At 43.6% G+C, this 18,660-nt stretch overlaps 1 protein-coding gene across 1 annotated transcript in view; it reads left to right on the top strand.

Moving 5' to 3' along the window:
* CUBN (cubilin) overlaps positions 1-18,660 on the top strand; it is a 388,954-nt gene that overhangs the window by 249,115 nt on the left and 121,179 nt on the right. The window contains exons 35-40 of the mRNA XM_073629712.1: positions 879-1,007; positions 6,170-6,302; positions 9,520-9,725; positions 15,896-16,077; positions 16,168-16,363; positions 18,000-18,197. Coding sequence (XP_073485813.1) covers positions 879-1,007; positions 6,170-6,302; positions 9,520-9,725; positions 15,896-16,077; positions 16,168-16,363; positions 18,000-18,197 — 1,044 coding nt within the window. The remainder of the gene's footprint in view (positions 1-878; positions 1,008-6,169; positions 6,303-9,519; positions 9,726-15,895; positions 16,078-16,167; positions 16,364-17,999; positions 18,198-18,660) is intronic.

The raw sequence follows: 18,660 nt of genomic DNA, 5'->3' as shown, positions 1-18,660 counted from the left end.
ATGATACTTTTAAAATAAATATACCCATATAATATACAAGCTTAATGTATTCTAGTAAAGTTAGTCTGTAAACTAAGGTCTGTTTTTTTAGTTTATAGCAGTAGTTTGTTATTTTATAAACTTGCAGCAGGCCGTGGCCATCTTAAGTGTGGGCATCTGAAGCCAGACTGTATTTCTTCCTGGATCTCATCCTTGCAGATCTCGCACATGCTCAGTGCAGCACAAGCAGTGTAATAGGTTTCAGGTCAGGTTTCCATAGCAACGGCAGTGTCAGAGGAAGTTGCCGCCCCTTCCCAGAAGGCATTGCAAACAGGAAATGATGCGATGGGCCGCGGCCAGGGAGGAGGAAGTGAAAAATGAATACAGCAGATATACAGTAAGTGCTGAGAAAAAAAATTTAAAAATATCCAATTTGTTTACAGTGCACAGTTTAGTGAGGGATGCTGAAGAGTTGTAAAAGTGGGTGGAACTCCACTTTAAGCCTCATGCGCGCATTCGCGCACATTTCCACGCAAATTCACACAGATTAGTCCATTGACATTGTCAATGCGAGAACAAGCTTCCACGCATGCGCGGAAATGTGCAGGAATTTGCACGAAAAAATGTGCAAACGCATATGTGCGAAAATGCGCAAAAATACATAAAAAAATTTTTGAAAAAGTAGATTCTCAAACAGGAGTATCGTGTGCAAGAGGCCTTAGAGTGGCAGTGGAGTGCTACTGGTAAGCTTTCCTGGTAAGAAAAATGGTAACTAGTAAGAAAATGGATCATACTGCCTAGTCTGGGGTAGTCTGGTCAGAGTGAATAAAAAACTGATTGTACACGATATGCATTTGACCTTCTCACTTTCCTTTTTTTTTTTTTTTTTTTTTTTAAAGGACGTTACTGTGGTCAGGTAATCCCTCACCCTGTTACATCGTTCAGCAATGCCCTTGTGATAAAATTTGTCTCCAATAGTTACACAACATATAAAGGATTCCGCGCTACCTACTCCGCATCAACCTCAGGTAGGTGTCATCATTTTTAGTTTTAACTGCATAACATATGTTTTTGTACATTACATAGAGAAAGGTGCTAGTGCTAACTAACGAACACTCTGACAATATACAGTGGGGCAAAAAAGTATTTAGTCAGCCGCCAATTGTGCAAGTTCTCCCACTTAAAAAGATGAGAGAGGCCTGTAATTGTCATCATAGGTATACCTCAACTATGAGAGACAAAATGTGGAAACAAATCCAGACAATCACATTATCTGATTTTTGAAAGAATGTATTTGCAAATTATGGTGGAAAATAAGTATTTGGTCAATATCAAAAGTTCATCTCAATACTTTGTTATATATCCTTTGTTGGCAATGACAGAGGTCAAACGTTTTCTGTAAGTCTTCACAAGGTTGTCACACACTGTTGCTGGTATGTTGGCCCATTCCTCCATGCAGATCTCCTCTAGAGCAGTGATGTTTTGGGGCTGTCGCTGGGCAACACGGACTTTCAACTCCCTCCAAAGGTTTTCTATGGGGTTGAGATCTGGAGACTGGCTAGGCCACTCCAGGACCTTGAAATGCTTCTTACGAAGCCACTCCTTCATAGCCCGGGCAGTGTGTTTGGGATCATTGTCATGCTGAAAGACCCAGCCATGTTTAATCTTCAATGCCCTTGCTGATGTGAGGAGGTTTGCACTCAAAATCTCATGATACATGGCCCCATTCATTCTTTCATGTACACCGATCAGTCGTCCTGTTCCCTTTGCAGAGAAACAGCCCCAAAGCATGATGTTGCCACCCCCATGCTTCACAGTAGGTATGGTGTTCTTTGGTTGCAACTCAGCATTCTCTCTCCTCCAAACACGGCGGGTTGTGTTTCTACCAAACAGTTCTACTTTGGGTTCATCTGACCTTATGACATTCTCCCAATCCTCTTCTGGATCATCCAAATGCTCTCTAGCAAACCTCAGACGGGCCCGGACAAGTACTGGCTTAAGCAGGGGGACACGTCTGGCACTGCAGGATCTGAGTCCCTGGCGGCGTAGTGTGTTACTGATGGTAGCCTTTGTTACGTTGGTCCCAGCTCTCTGCAGGTCATTCACTAGGTCCCCCCTGTGTGGTTCTGGGATTTTTGCTCACCGTTCTTGTGATCATTTTGACCCCACGGGGTGAGATCTTGCGTGGAGCCCCAGATCGAGGGAGATTATCAGTGGTCTTGTATGTCTTCTTTTTTCTAATTATTGCTCCCACAGTTGATTTCTTCACACCAAGCTGCTTGCCTATTGCAGATTCAGTCTTCCCAGCCTGGCGCAGGTCTACAATTTTCTTTCTGGTGTCCTTCGACAGCTCTTTGGTCTTCACCATAGTGGAGTTTGGAGTGTGACTGTTTGAGGTTGTGGACAGGTGTCTTTTATACTGATAACAAGTTCAAACAGGTGTCATTAATACAGGTAATGAGTGTGAGAGCCAGAAATCTTGCTTGTTTGTAGGTGACCAAATACTTATTTTCCACCATAATTTGCAAATAAATTCTTTCAAAAATCAGACAATGTGATTGTCTGGATTTGTTTCCACATTTTGTCTCTCATAGTTGAGGTATACCTATGATGACAATTACAGGCCTCTCTCATCTTTTTAAGTGGGAGAACTTGCACAATTGGTGGCTGACTAAATACTTTTTTGCCCCACTGTATCAGAATTCTAAGACCTGAGATATTGGGGTTGATAAACTAAAGGCAAATACACACACTGGCCATTTTGTTAAGTACACCTGTTCAATTGCTTGGTAACACAAATTGCTAATCAGCCAACCAGCCATGGCAACAGCAAACTGCTAATCGACAATCAACCATGGCAGCAGCTCAATGCATTTAGGCATCTAGAAGGGGTGAAGACGACTTTCTGAAGTTCAAACCGAGCAGCAGAATGGGGAAGAAAGGAGATTTAAGTGACTTTGAACATGGCATGGCTGTTGGTGCCAGACGGGCTGGTCTGAGCATTTCAAAGACTGATGATCTACTGGGATTTGCACGCACAACCATCTCTAGGGTTTATGGAGAATAGTACAAAAAATAGAAAATATCCAGTGAGCGGCAGTTGTGTGGAGGAAAATACCTTGTTGATGTCAGAGGAGAATGGGCAGACTGGTTCGATAGAAAGACAACAGTAATTCAAATAACCACTCGTTACAACCAAAGTATACAGAATACCATCTCTGAACGCACAACACATTGAACCTTGAAGCAGACCACACCGAGTGCTACTCCTGTCAGCTAAAATCAGGAAACTGAGGCCATAATTCGCACAGGCTCACCAAAATTGGACAATAGAATATTGGAAAAACGTTGCCTAGTCTGATGAGTCTTGATTTCAGCTATGACATTCAGATGGTAGGGTAAATATTTGGGGTATACAACATGAAAGAACGGGTCCATCCTGCCCTGTATCAACGGTTCAGGCTTGTGGTGGTGTAATGGTGTGGGGAATATTTTCTTGGCACATGCCCCCGCGGGCACTCATGGGCAGTGAGACTGGGGCAACGTCATATGATGTCATCCCAGAACAAGAGGGGATCCCGCCCACCGTTATTTGACTATATGGCGGGCGGGGGGAGGTTAAGGATACAATGTCACCCAACAATAGCATTGCATAAATTGAAAGCATGGAGGGGGTAACCCTCTCCTCCCTAAAATCCTGTTGCAAGACCAGCCATTTCAACAAAAATCTTCTAAGATTATATTTGCATTTAATGTATTTCATGCATGTATTTACCTGTAAAAGCCTCTCTTGTGTAGACATCCAAAAGCCCTGCGACTGCTGCTGGGTTCTGCCATCATGGATGTGATGTCAACAGCCTGAGCAGACTCAGACTGTCACTTAAGTAATACTCTATACTAGGGGTCTCCAAACTTTCTAAACAAAGGGCAAGTTTACTGTCCTCGAGGCTTTAGAGGGGCCAGACTGAAACCAAGTGGGATTAGAAAACGCTGTGGTGTCGGTGAGAGCAAACAGTGCCCCAATATTGGTTTTAGTGGAAGGAATAGTTCCCTATTGTTGGTATCAGTGAAAGAAATGGCGCCCCATTGTTGGTATTCAAGGTAGGAATGGTGCCCCATCATTGGTGTCTATGGGAGGAATGGTGCCCCATCTTTGGTTTTTGTGGGAGGAATGGTGCCCCATCATTGGTGTCTGTGGGCGGAATGGTGCGCCATCATTGGTGTCTGTGGGACGGATGGTACGCCATCATCTGTGTCTGTGGAAGGAATGGTGCGCCATCATCTGTGTCTGTGGGAGGTATGGTATGCCATCATCTCTGTCTGTGGGCGGAATGGTGCACCATCATTGGTGTCTGTGGGAGGAATGGTACACCATTATTGGTGTCTGTGGGACAAATGGTGCGCCATCATCTGTGTCTGTGGGAGGAATGGTGCGCCATCATTTGTGTATGTAAGAGGAATGGTGCACCATCATTGGTGTTTGTAGGAGGAACGGTGTGCCATCATTGGTGTCTGTGGGAGGAATGGTGGGAACCCCAGAAGAAGAGAGGTCAGGGCTGCTCTGTGCAAAACCATTGCACAGCACAAGTAAGTATAACATGTTTATTATTCTAATAAAAAAAATTCAAGCTTTACAATCACTTTATTGCTCACATGCTGCACATATGCATTCATGGGTGGCAGAGCTTTCTGTGCTGAGAGCAGACTCGGCACAGTGACCGAGCTGTCAAAGACAGGTCTGAGTCTCTACAAATGACCGGGAGTGGGCGGCACACAGCCATGATTGGCTGGTTTTTCCCACCACTCCCTCCCAGGCATAATGACCCTGTTAACCTCCCCGGCGGTATTCTCGATTCGGGGTGAATTTTCACTACCAAAAGCGGTAACCCCGAGCCACACTCAAGATTGCATCGCAGTATCCTGGTACAGCTTATTTACCTTGTCCCCAGGATCCTGCAACGTCCTCCCGCTGTGTCCTCCGCCGGATCATCCGCCCGATTCATTACTGTTCCGGGCTCCATTCCCTGCGAGCATCGTGACGCATGGGGGTGGAGCCTGGCTGCAAATTCAGAAAGTGAAAAACACATAACACATACAGTACACAATAATCTGTAAGATTACATTACTGTATGAAATCATTTCTCATCCCTTTTGTCCCTAATGCTTTGTCCAGTGCCCTGCCTGCAATTTTATATTATATATGCCATTCTTCCTGCCCGGAAACTTTTTGAATGTCCATGGCATCCAAAAAGCGTCCCTTTACGTCAAAATCGTTTTTTTGACCAGCTAGGAAACAGCGATCCTAAATTTGTCATCAGACAATGAAAGTGACAACAGCGACAATTCTGCAACTGAGCAAATTTTAGTGTTTTTGATTTGATTACATTATTAAATACATTTTATTATTATTAATATTATATTTCCTATTTTTGATAATTATTATTTATTATATTATAATTTATGATTTTGTGTTTCAAACTTTGTCATACCCGGGATATCTACTAGACTCTTGTTTGGACAGATTTAAGTGTGTTATTCCTAAGAATTACAGGCCTACAATATAAAACGCCAAATTTCTATGCAAAACAATGTACCGCTTTGAGACGCAAAAATCTGACATAATCATACTGCCAGGGAGGTTAAAGGGATGTTGGGGCTGGGCAGGAAGGGGTTAAACAAGGTCTTTGCATTCTGTCTATTACATACCTCCCAACTTTTTGAGATGGGAACGAGGGACGCCTGTTAGCAAATACATGTAGGCATAGGACACACCCCTTGCCACGCCCCCTTAAAGGAGAATTATAGCAAAAAATATTAGTTAAAACCACAAATACTTTTTTTTAACTACTACTACTTATTTATATTGGCTTTTGAGGTTTACAAATTCAACAATTTAGAAATTGGATGAAAGGTTTAGCACCCGGAAACACTTTTTGAAAGATAAATAGTGCATTTGATATACAACTATATGGATCAGACCAAAATGAGGGACAAATGAGGAGGAAAGAGGGACAGAGGGACATTGCTCCAAATCAGGGACAGTCCCTCGTAATCAGGGACAGTTGGGAGATATGCTGTTATTTAAGGAAAGCTTAGATCTGATTGGCTGGGCAGCACCTTATTTTTTTCTTATCCCTAGACGTGCCCAGATATCCTATAGTCTAATGATATTTATTCTCTTTTTCTTCAGCCTGTGGAGGTGACTTACACATGGAGAACGGCGCCTTCAACAGCCCCTCCTATCTAGAAAACTATCCAGAAAATCTGGAGTGCATTTGGAACATTATCAGTGCTCCTGGCAACAGTCTCGCACTGTCTTTCATGTAATCCCCTCCCTATATTTCTTCATATTGTTCTCATCTTATTGACCTTACGGGAAGGAAGTGCTGCGTCTGGCAGGAAAAGTCTTTAACAAATGTTTCAACATAAAATGCAACTTGGAAGGAATACAAAGTGTGGTGCTGACACTCGTAGGATTTCTCCCATGAAATACAAGACATATAGCCGTGACAATTCTATAAATCCTGCAGGTTCCCTCAGGCCTCATACTGTGATATCTGCTAGAGCCTGACTCATTTATCAAAAGGTCTAAACTAATTATGGGGGTTGATTTACTAAAACTGGGGAATGCAAAATCTGGTGCAGCTCTGCATAGAAACCAATCAGCTTCCAGGGTTTATTGTCAAAGCTTAATTGAACAAGCTGAAGTTAGAAGCTGATTGGCTACCATGCACAGCTGCACCAGATTTTGCACTCTCCAGTTTTAGTAAATCAATCCCATTGTGTCTGTTGCCTGACACCAGGTGGTCAGATTCTAAATTTAAGCCCGCGGCTTTGAAATCGTGCAACTTCACCTTAAATTGCATGATTTCAAAGCCGCATTTCAGTGCGCCTTCAGGTGCGGCTTGAAAGACATCTGTGCGGCTTCATGCACAGATGTCTATTGAAGTCGCACCCAAAGTCACCAAAAGTAGTGCAGGAACTACTTTTGCGAATCCGTGCAGCATCACAAAGTTGGCGTTGCACCGATTGGAATGGTGCCATTGCCGGCAATAGGCTGCGACTTGTCATGCGATTTGACAGGTCAAATCGCTCCATTGTGCACGAGGGCTTACTGGCATGTCATAGCTGTAGAATGAAAAAGAGATTCTATTTGCAAAGTGCAACACAGACAGATCTTATTTCAGAGACTATCATAATGTAGGCTAGCCATACACAGATAGATTTCTCTTGTTTCGCCTGTATGGATGGAGGAATCTTCCCTGCTGGCTATCATATTCTGACTGCTCCAGCAGCTGTGAGAATACCCGAAGAGTTAGGTCCTATTCACACTACACGTACCGGGAACTTGTGTTACCGCTCATGATTTTGTGTGAGCGATTTTCATGCGATTCCACGTGTCAGGCATAGGGCAGCCCAGTTACTTCAGTGGGCTGCCTTATATGCTTTTGTCACCCAAATGAAGCTTCTGCTCCTTTTTTGGGTGACATTTTTCACCCAGTTTTTAAAATAGCATTTTGCTTTGCAGTGCAATTAGGTTGGACGACAATCTCAGCAAAATCCCATAACATTTGGGGTGCCATTTAGAATGAATGGCACCCAAACGCATGTTGCACATTTAACAGCAATTGCCACATGATTTGGAATCACGGGCAGAATTGCAGTGATACCTCCTGCGATTCCAAACCGCAAAGTGTGGGACCTGCTGCCTCCAATTGTCTGCACTCACCATTTGACTGTTTTCCACCTGGCTCCATCAATTTTCAAATTAAAGTTTGCTGAGTCAGCTGGTGCCAACAGGCCACCTATGGCAAAAGTTTTGTTGACTTTAGCCGTGTATGGCTAGCCTTAAGCTAGGACAATATTGGTTTCATTACATATATATAAAAAAAATAAATAAACACTAAATGTGCATTACTGCTTTAAAGTGGAACTAAACTCTCTTAATCAACATGAAGTATTTTTAATCCCTATGCTGCTAGCATTAGAGAAAAGGAAGGTCTGTTATATTTACTTGTTTTAAACATTTCCTCAGTTGCTTCCTGGTTTCTGGCCTAGGCCAAAATGATGTCATACATCCCATAAGTTGTCTTAGGCATTTTTTTCTTTCATCTGGAGGAAGAAAGGCGGGGCTTTCTCAGTTAAGCAAACCCTCATGCTTACATGCCTGAGCTAAGGGCAGAAGTTAATGCTACATGAATCATTTGCCCTTACTCAAGATGGCCACGGACAAACAGAAATGCTAGGGGGTGTTTTTTTTTCTCAACAAAATAAAGCAATGAGACCTGGATGGATGGGTGAGTTTGCTTTGAATAATAAAAATGAATTACCATATTTATCGGTGTATAATACGCACTTTTTTTCCCCTGAAAATAGGGGAAAAATCGCCGGTGCGTGTTATACGCCAACAGTGTACCTTGGAGGGGAAGGAGGGGGACGAGTGCCACCAGAATACGCCGAGCCGTCATCTACTCTCTGCTCGGCTCGCACGTCACACACACAGTCCCGCCTCCCCCACCGGCATTGGACCAGTGTTCTGTCTATCACAGGAGCTGGTCGAATGCCAATGGCGGAAGCGGGACCGTGTATGTGACTGCCGACTGAGAGCCGAGTAAACAGATGACGGCTCGGTGATTTCCTATGAGAGATGAGAGATGGTGAGCTGCATTGATGGGGGAGATGGGCGCAGATCAGGCTGCAGATGGGCGCAGATCAGGCTGCAGATGGGCGCAGATCAGGCTGCATTGGTGCTCACTGACCATTATTTTGCTTCAAAGTGGTTTATTTAAAAAAAAAAGTTTTTTTTCCTGAAACCTCCCTCTTAAATTGGGGTGCGTGTTATACGCCGACACGTGCTATACGCCGATAAATACAGTAAATAGCATTTTCAGTCTGTGGTGCCATGACAGCTTCGTTCCACTTTAGGCAATAAAGAACAGAAAAATGAAAAAAAAATACATACCTTACACCCCAGCAGTGGCAGCCCGTCCATACGGGGCGCAGGGAGGAAAGAGTCCAACTGTCCTATGGTGGTGTGATTCTACATCTCCCTCACTAGGAAGAGCCTGGCAGATATTGGCAAGAGGCAACTGGTGATTCTGTGGCTAAGTTAGTAGATGACCCCCAATACTGAAGGGAAGTGACTGTGGCTTTTGACTCTTTAGAGGGAGTAGAAGTCACCAGCAGGAATCCTGTAGGTCATTCACTTTGTGAGGGGCAGCCAGCAGTTTGTGAAGTGAAGCCAGAAATTGAGTCCAGTTTGCAGATTATTGGGGTATCCCATGCTCCCTCTCCCCATCCAAGCTCATCGTTTCCTATAAAAAAAACTCTAAAAAGAACCCCTAAACTGTTTTCCGGGCCAGTGGAAGAATTATGAAAATTTTGGGTGCCGTGCTCTAAGGGGGGAAAAAGGACCAAAATCACCAGCAGCTCTTTAGGGGGTGCACTACACACTTAACAGACTATAGTTTACCTTTGATAGAATCTATAAGTCTTTACTATTAAACAATATTACTCCTTATGTCCATCCTTCATATGCAGATCATTCTCTCTGCAATCCAGTGAAAACTGTTCAAAGGATTATTTGGAAATCAGGGAAGGCGATGCCGGAGGCGCCTTTCTGGGGAGATTTTGCGGAGCCAGCCTGCCCAATAATGTAACTTCTATTGTCGGCCACATACTCTGGGTAAAGTTTGTGTCTGATGGATCAATAAGTGGATCAGGCTTCAGAATCTCCTTTTCACACAGTAAGTAAATGATTATTTTTTTTTAAGCTTTCCATATATATGAAATATTCATGTTGATTTCAGGTTCGTTTTTCAAATCATAGCAATTTCTCAGTTTTTACCTAATGCAGAACTTTAGCCAAAAATGAAAAGTCCATTAAAAATAAAATATCAAAACTTGCTTTTGTTGAAATATTCAGCTTCACGCCAGAGATCTCCCCCTAGTACTGTTTTTCTTCTGCTATGTGTACTCAGTCGAAAGACCCCTTCCTCTGAGCCTTTGTGCACTGGTGTGCAGTCATGTTGGAACAGGAAGGGGCCATCCCCAAACTGTTCAAATAAAATTGGGAGCATGAAATTGTCCAAGATGTCTTGGTATGCTGACGCCTTAGGATTTCCCTTCACTGGAACTAAGGGGCCAAGCCCAACCCCTGAGAAACAACCCCACACCATAATCCCCCCTCCATCAAATGATTTGGACAAGTGCACAAAGCAAGATCCATAAAGACATGGATGAGTAAGTTTGGGGTGGAGGAACTTGACTAGTCTGCACAGAGTCCTGACCTCAACCCGATAGAACACCTTTGGGATGAATTAGAGCAGAGACTGCGAGCCAGGTCTTCTCGTCCACATCAGTGCCTGACCTCACAAATGCGCTTCAGGGAGATTGGTCAAATGTTCCCATAGACACACACCTAAGGCTGGGTTTACACTATTGCAAATTGGATGGACTGTGACCGGCCCTTAATGGAACCGGTTCACACAGCTCCAGGATGGCTACAAAGCGGTTTGTAGAAGAGTCCTGTGCATCTTCTAGTCCGTTTCAGGCCTGAATTCAGCCAAAAATTCGGACTGAATTCGGACCTGAAACGGTGAACAGGGACGCACCGGACCCCCTGCTGTGAGCCATTCAGCACACAGTGTGAACCCGTGATTTGGACAAGTGCACAAAGCAAGATCCATAAAGACATGGATGAGTAAGTTTGGGGTGGAGGAACTTGACTGGCCTGCACAGAGTCCTGACCTCAACCCGATAGAACACCTTTGGGACGAATTAGAGCGGAGACTGTGAGCCAGGCCTTCTCGTCCAACATCAGTGCCTGACCTCACAAATGCGCTTCTGGAAGAATGGTTAAACATTCCCATAGACACACTGCTAAACCTTGTGGACAGCCTTCCCAGAAGAGGTGAAGTTGTTATAGCTGCAAAGGGTGGGCCAACTCAATATTGAACCCTACAGACTAATGTCCCGTACACACGGTCGGACTTTGTTCGGACATTCCGACAACAAAATCCTAGGATTTTTTCCTACGGATGTTGGCTCAAACTTGTCTTGCATACACACGGTCACACAAAGTTGTCGGAAAATCCGATCGTTCTGAACGCGGTGACGTAAAACACGTATGTCGGGACTATAAACGGGGCAGTGGCCAATAGCTTTCGTCTCTTTATTTATTCTGAGCATGCGTGGCACTTTGTCCGTCGGATTTGTGTACACACGATCGGAATTTCCGACAACGGATTTTGTTGTCGGAAAATTTTATATCCTGCTCTCAAACTTTGTGTGTCGGAAAATCCGATGGAAAATGTGTGATGGAGCCTACACACGGTCGGAATTTCCGACAACAAGGTCCTATCACACATTTTCCGTCGGAAAATCCGACCGTGTGTACGGGGCATAAGACTGGGATGCAATTAAGGTTGATTTGTGTGTTAAAGCAGGCGTCCCAATACTTTTGGTAATATAGCGTATATACAATATATTATACATACTATATTATATGTACAATATTGGGGTAGCACAGTGGCTAAGTGGTTAGCACATCCGCCTGCCAGCACTAAGATCGAATACCACCCAGTGCCTGCGTGGGTTTCCTCCCACACTCCAAAGACATGCTGGTAGGTTAATTGGCTTCTGTCCAAAATTGTCCCTTGTATATGAATGTGTGTTAGGGACCTTAGATCGTAAGCTCCTTGAAGGTAGGGACTGATGTGAATGTACAATGTATATGTAAGGGCTGGTTCACACAGGGGCGACTTGTCAGACGACCTAGTCGCCTGACAAGTCGCCTCCCGTTCTGTGCTACGGAACCGTTCTAATAGGAGCGACGCAAGTCGCTCCGACTTAGTAAAAGGTTCCTGTACTACTTTGGGGGCGACTTGCATAGACTTCTATACAGAAGTCCTCTTGCAAGTCGCCCCGGCAGTCGTGTGCAGGTCGCCTCGGTGAGGCGACCTGCAAGTCGTGCCGCGTCTAGTGTGAACCGGCACTTAAGTGCCGTGTAAATTGACAGCACTATATAATAACCACGGTACAACCTGCCTGCGGTTTGCATGTTCTACCTGTGTGGGTTTTCTCTGGGTACTAAATATATATAGCAAATATTTAATTTTGGATAAAGTGAGAAGAGAAGTGCAATTTAAATCTTATAGAGGTTCAGACTCTCCCCCTAACCCTGCTAAAAAGTGTTTATTTATTTATTTTTGCTGTCCCCACTAAAGACATCTGCCTTCTCTTCACTTTCTGTCTCAATAATTGCCATTGCTGGGGTTCGAAGGAAGGAAATGATTATAACCCTCCATGGATCAATGGCCACAGATCCTCTCTGGAAGGGCTGCCTTCTATCACTTTATGATCAGTTTCTCTGGTAAATACATGAGTGCAGTGAAGTATAGAAATAATTCTTTGCAGAGCCTGGCACTGAAGACATTTAACCAAATACCTGTAGGTCAGATCTCGGTCCTTTCCTGCAGATGTTCCCTTCGTTACTTTCAGTTTTAGTGACAATGGTCCCTAAAACAAACAGAGAGACCATAAATTGGTGGTCATGACAGTAAAAATGTTAATCCCCTCCATTCCCCTCCTGCCATGGGTATCATGGCAGTGAAGTACTGTGGGCTGCATGTTGGGCACCAGGGGTATAAACACTTTAAAGTGTGAGGCCAAAATGAAAAAAAATGCTGTACATATTTGCAATGCTTGCGCATTTCTCTGTTTCAGGCCACTTTCACACTGGTACCACACGACAGTCGTACGACTGTGAATCCGAAATTGCTCTGCGACTTGAAGTCCGACATCCATCCTACTTTGAACAGAGATCCCAACTATACCAGTTGCACTCTGCAAAAGCAGTTGCTCCAGAGCTTAGTAAATGAGCAGAAGCTCTGCTGACTTTCATCATCCAATCATGTGCAAGCAAAAATGCTGTTCTCTTCATTTTCCTTGCACGTGATTGGGTATTCTTTGCAAAGTGAAGTTTTAACTCATTTACCTAGCTCTGGAGCAAGTGCACATTCTATTTGCTTTTAGTAAATCAACCCCTTTGTGTCTGGTATGAATCTTTAGGAGAAACTCCACGCCAAATAAAAAAAAAAAAAAAAAACGGCATGGGCAAGTTCCCCCTTCAACACCATACCAGACCCTTATCCGAGCATGCAGCCCAACAGGTCAGAAAGGGGGTGGGGATGAGTGAGCGCCCCCCCCCTCCTGAACCATACCAGGCCACATGCCCTCAACATGGGGGTGTGGGTGCTTTGGGGCAGGGGGGCCCTGCGCCCCCCACCCCAAAGCAGCTTTTCCCCATGTTGATGAGGACAAGGACCTCTTCCCGACAACTCTGGCCGGTGGTTGCGGGCAGGGGGCTTATCGGAATCTGGAAGCTCCTAGATCCCGGCCTCCCACCCTATGTGAATGAGTATGGGGTACATTGTACCCTTACCCATTAACCTAAAAAAAATGTCAAAAATAAAAACAGTATATTGTTGCAGAGGCAGAAAACATCAGCGGAGAGAGGAGACCTGGCAGAAGAGGGAGAAGACAGCGCAGAGAGAAGAACAGTATGGGTTTTGGGGGGGACCCCACGCCTTTTTTTTCGTGTGGAGATTCCCCTTAAAATCCATACCAGACCGAAGGGCCTGGCATGGTCTTGGAGGGGAAACCCCATGATGTTTTTTTTTTTTTGTCTTTTTTATTTGGCGTGGAGTTTCCCCTAAAGATTCATACCAGACACAAAGTGCCTGGTATTGTTGGGATCAAAGTTGGATCCCCGTTCATTGAAGTCGGATGGATGTTGGACTTCAAGTCGCAGGGCAAAGTCGGATCCACAGTTGTGCGACTGTCGTGTCGTACCAGTGTGAACCCGGCCTTAGTTGACGTTGGAAGCTGATTGGCTACCATGCAGAGCTGCACCAGCTGTACCTTTAAATACATCAAGAGGATGAATAAGGTTCAGGAGTGCAGTTTTTTCAATATAAAACAAATTCAAGACCACGGGGACCTCAAAATAATTGGAGGAAAGTTCAAAACTAACTTTAGAAAGTATTATTTTACTAAAAGGGTAGTTGATGCTTGGAATAAACTTCCAGCAGAGGTAGTGAGACAGTCAACAATAAATGGCTTCAAACATGCTTGGGACAAACAGATCTATACTCAGACAAAAAAGTTAACAAAAAAAAAACAACAAAGACAAAAAACAAACCCCCCCCCATAAAAAAAGAAAACAAACAAAAAAACCCGGCAGACTCGATGGACTACTGTCTTTTTCTGCCATCACTTTTCAGTTTTAGTAAATCAACCCCCTACTGTTAACACATGCATGCTAACATGTGTTATGCAGGCCATACACGGAGCAAATTTGTTTCCTGCAACCATGGGTTGACAGGGGGAATCCCTCCCGTGAGCCATTGTATTCTCGCGACAGGAGAGGGGAGGGGGGGTTACGAGTGGAAGCCTAAGGGCCGAGAGTAGCCAATGAATATTGCTAGCGGCTATATCAGTGAATATTGCTAGCTATTATTCACATGTAAAATCCTGCAGGCTGGTTGTACCCGATTGATCAACTTGGTACATTCAGCCTGTCCAAACGTTGTTTGAATCTCTGCCGGTTCCTGGACTGCCTAATGCACCAAAATGCACACAAACAGGTGCATGCATTGTGCTATGTAATTTTTATTTTTAGTTATTTTGGCTACTTAGAGTATATAGCACCATCAATTTACACAGCACTTTACATATGTATTATACATTCACATCAGTCCCTGCCTTCAAGGAGGTTGCAATCTAAGGTTCCTACCTCACATTCATACATACACATACTAGGGCCAATTTAGATAGGAGCCAATTAACCTATCAGCATGACTTTGGTGTTTGGGAGGAAACCAGAGCACCCGGAGGAAACCCACGCAGGCACAGGGAGAACATGCAAACTCTAGGCAGGTAATGTAGCACAGTGTAGGGTAGTGCATTACCATACATTCTGGTTCACCACAACACACATGCTTTGGCAAGATGTATTGGGGTGCCATTAAGAATGAATGTTACTGCAGCGCATAAAGCAAGTCACCACAATGCAACAGTATATACCTGTGAGTCTGTCAGAAATACATTCCTAAATCCTGTTGTGTGCTGACAACACACAGCATTATTGTGGGCTAAGTGGTGTCAGCTCTCTCCAGTGTCTTTTGTTAAACTACTAAAACCTTCGATCCATTCTATTCTCCACAACAATGTGAGCTTGTTGTTGGAAAGCCAACAAATGTTGGCTAGCAGGTTCTCAAATTTTTCGCCAACAAATTTTTGTTGTCGGACCTTCCAATCGTGTGTACACAAGTCCGTCGCACAAAAGTCCACGCATGCTCAGAATCAAGTACGAGCCAGAAGCGCTCGGTCTTGTAAAACTAGCGTTCGTAATGGAGATATCACATGACTATTGAACTTCCTTTTTTGGGCTCGGCGTTCGTCTTGTACGTCACTACATTCGTAATTGTTGGCCAACATTTGTGTGACTGTGTGTATGCAAGACAAGTTGGAGCTAACAACCTTCGAACAAAATTCCACGGTTTTGTTGTCAGAAAGTTTGATCGTCTGTACGGGGCATAATTGTTCTGTGTACCAAAATAAGAACTAGGGGGCTTAATAGACTTTCCTGTTTTAGTAAATCAACCCCTTTGAGATTACACAGGAAATATGCACAGAACACAGGACAGCTCTGAATTTCTGACACAACAGACATTTGAGGTGTTCTGTAGTTCAACTTGGTAGAACTCACGTAAGTGCTGAGAACATTGTTTGAGATTTCAAGGCAGAGTTGTTAGCTCACTACAGGAAAATTATTTTTTTACCTATAATATACTGTATGTATTTATGTGTTATCTATCTATGTATGTACTACATATAAATGTATTCGTTTTAGTGTTTGGGAACAATCTAGATGGCACCAATGGACAAATTGCATCTCCTCTTTGGCCCAGACAATATCCTCATCACTCCAACTACATCTGGAAAATCAATGTGCAATCAGGTCAAATTATTGAGATTAGAGTTCTGCAAATAGATATCGAAGACCAAGCAACCTGCTCCTATGACAGATTACGGGTAAAGTTTATCTACTTGTTTACAGCCTTTGTGCCAGTTTTATATCTTTTACTATCAGACTAATAGATGGCTGTCTTTGCTGCGTTGCAGGTATACGATGGTCCCGACATTCACTATCACATCATTGGTACATACTGTGGAGTCACTTCACCACCCTCCCTGTTCTCCTCTGGCAGTTCAGTGACTGTTCAGTTCAAAAGTGACAACAGTATAAGTAGAACAGGCTTTCTATTGGAGTGGACCGCTGTCTACATGTCTCCTGATCCCTTACCCACCATAGCTCCAGGTATGAAATGTAGACAGGTGATCCTCTATCCACTATAGCTCCAGGTATGAAATGTAGACAGGTGATCCTCTATCCACTATAGCTCCAGGTATGCAATGTAGGCAGGTTATCTGTAAAAAAATATAGGTGTGACAGCGCTGTAAAAGTGAAATAAACAATTATGGTGATAAACACTGATATTGCAATAATATGAAAAAAGTCCAAAATCATAAAATGAATGAATCCATGTTGTGCAAAAAAACAAAAAAAAGCTTGTGTGATATCTTCAGACAACCTCCATGAACGAAGTGCTCCCACCACCTCGTGCAATGCTCGCTCACCTCCTTTAAACAACCCTGCAAGGGGTCAAACACGCCTTGCACCCTGTGCAAACATTCCCTCCCAGGGATCGTCAGAGAATCTTGGTGGCTCAAGGGATGAAAGTAATCAAAAGCAGGTAGGTACTCCTTCCACTGTGCTGCTTCAAACTTTAAATCTACAATGACTACCGGTAAGTTCAGCAACACATGAAAAAAAGGAGCAAAAGTGCCTCCTATAGTGCAGTATCCGAGGGGTTAAAAATGAAACCACTCCACCCCAGCTAGCATTGAACTCACATTTGATGAAATTTTAAAAGCATTAAAAATGACATGACAGTCTCACTCAGTAGTAGTAGTCCACCGCCAGGCTCCACCTCTACTAGTTTCACCACCTCCCATGTGGCTTCATCTGGAGGAATTACTTATTCATTCATAGGCAGGTGATCTCCTACCCACCACAGCTCCAGGTAAGAAATGTAGGCAGGTGATCTCCTACCCACCATAGCTCTATGTATAAAGTGTAAGCAGGTGATCCCCTACCTAACACAGCCCCAGGTATGAAGTGTAGACAGGTGATCCCCTACCCATTAAAGCTCCAGGTATGTATGAAATATAGGCAAGTGCTCCCCTACTCACCATAGGTCCAGGTATGGTATCTGTTAGCTATATAGAAGCCTCCCTTTGTGCCCATTTGTCATACTCCTTTGGCTGACCTTAGTTGTTAGGTGTGTTTTCTTGTGACTATCATGTAAGCGAAACAGAATTTTCCTCTGGTTGCTTGCTTAAAAAAAAGGATTGCTGAGAACCAGAGAGTCATATAGGTTATATTATAACATTTTGCTAGTGTCCTCATTTGAAGGTGGCAACATATAACCCATGGTCAAGATTTAAAGGAGCCTGTGTCCAGTGCTGTACAAGAACCATTGTTAAAAGGCGAATCCACCCAAAGTGATTATATTTAAATATATGGTACATGCTGGAGAGTTAATAGATACATTGATTAAAAAACAAATAGATAGAGAGATAGATAGATAGATAGATAGATAGATAGATAGATAGATAGATAGATAGATAGATAGATAGATAGATAGATAGATAGATAAACTCTAAAGTGCATCTTCTATTGGCATAGATATCTTTATGTAGTCCCTGGCCAGTCTCAAGTCTGGCTGTGCAGTCAGCACCCTGTAGAATCTCTATTTCTGTATTAGTATTTATTGAAATCTTTGACCAATTGATGGTAACAGTCATAACATTACTATCACACATACATTAGCACCCATGTACTGAGTGTTTTGTCCATGGTGTTGTATTATTGTCTGGCATTGCTCTTTCAGGTGCATGTGGTGGGGTACTAAGAACTGGAGACACACCATTCTTTTTGTTCTCTCCCGGCTGGCCTAATAATTACCCTTCATATCTGGAGTGTACCTGGGTGATCAGATCCCTGGATTCCACAGTAGAACTGAACATCCTGACGCTGGACATTGAAACATACAGCTCATGCGGTTATGACAAGCTGGTCATCAGAGACGGTATGGAACTTCAGAGCAGTTTCTTCACTTTTTACTGTATATAACATGAAAATGTTGGCTGACCTTGATGAAAATGAACAAAGAGAATACATGCCATTCATGTTTATAAGTGCCATTATTGCCACCTGATGATGCTGATATATTCATTTTTTTAACTTCCGTGTTCAGGTTTATAGATCTAATGCCGCATACACACGGTCGGATTTTCCGACAACAAATGTTGGACGTGAGCTTGTTGTCGGAAAGTCCGACCGCCTGTATGCTCCATCGAACATTTGCTGTCGGAATTTCCGCACACAAATGTTTGAGCGCAGGTTCTCAAATTTTCCGACAACAAAACTTGTTGGAAAGTCTGATCGTGTGTACAACAGTCGGTCGCATAAAAGTCCACGCATGCTCGGAATCCAGCAGAAGAGCCGCACTGGCTATTGAGCTTCCTTTTTCTCGGCTCGTCGTACGTCTT

The sequence above is a fragment of the Aquarana catesbeiana genome, linkage group LG05 (assembly GCF_042186555.1).
Source record: "Aquarana catesbeiana isolate 2022-GZ linkage group LG05, ASM4218655v1, whole genome shotgun sequence".
In the NCBI taxonomy this organism is placed as follows: domain Eukaryota; kingdom Metazoa; phylum Chordata; class Amphibia; order Anura; family Ranidae; genus Aquarana; species Aquarana catesbeiana.
The sequence above is the reverse complement of the archived record's forward strand: the minus strand, read 5'-3'. Positions and strand labels throughout refer to the sequence as shown.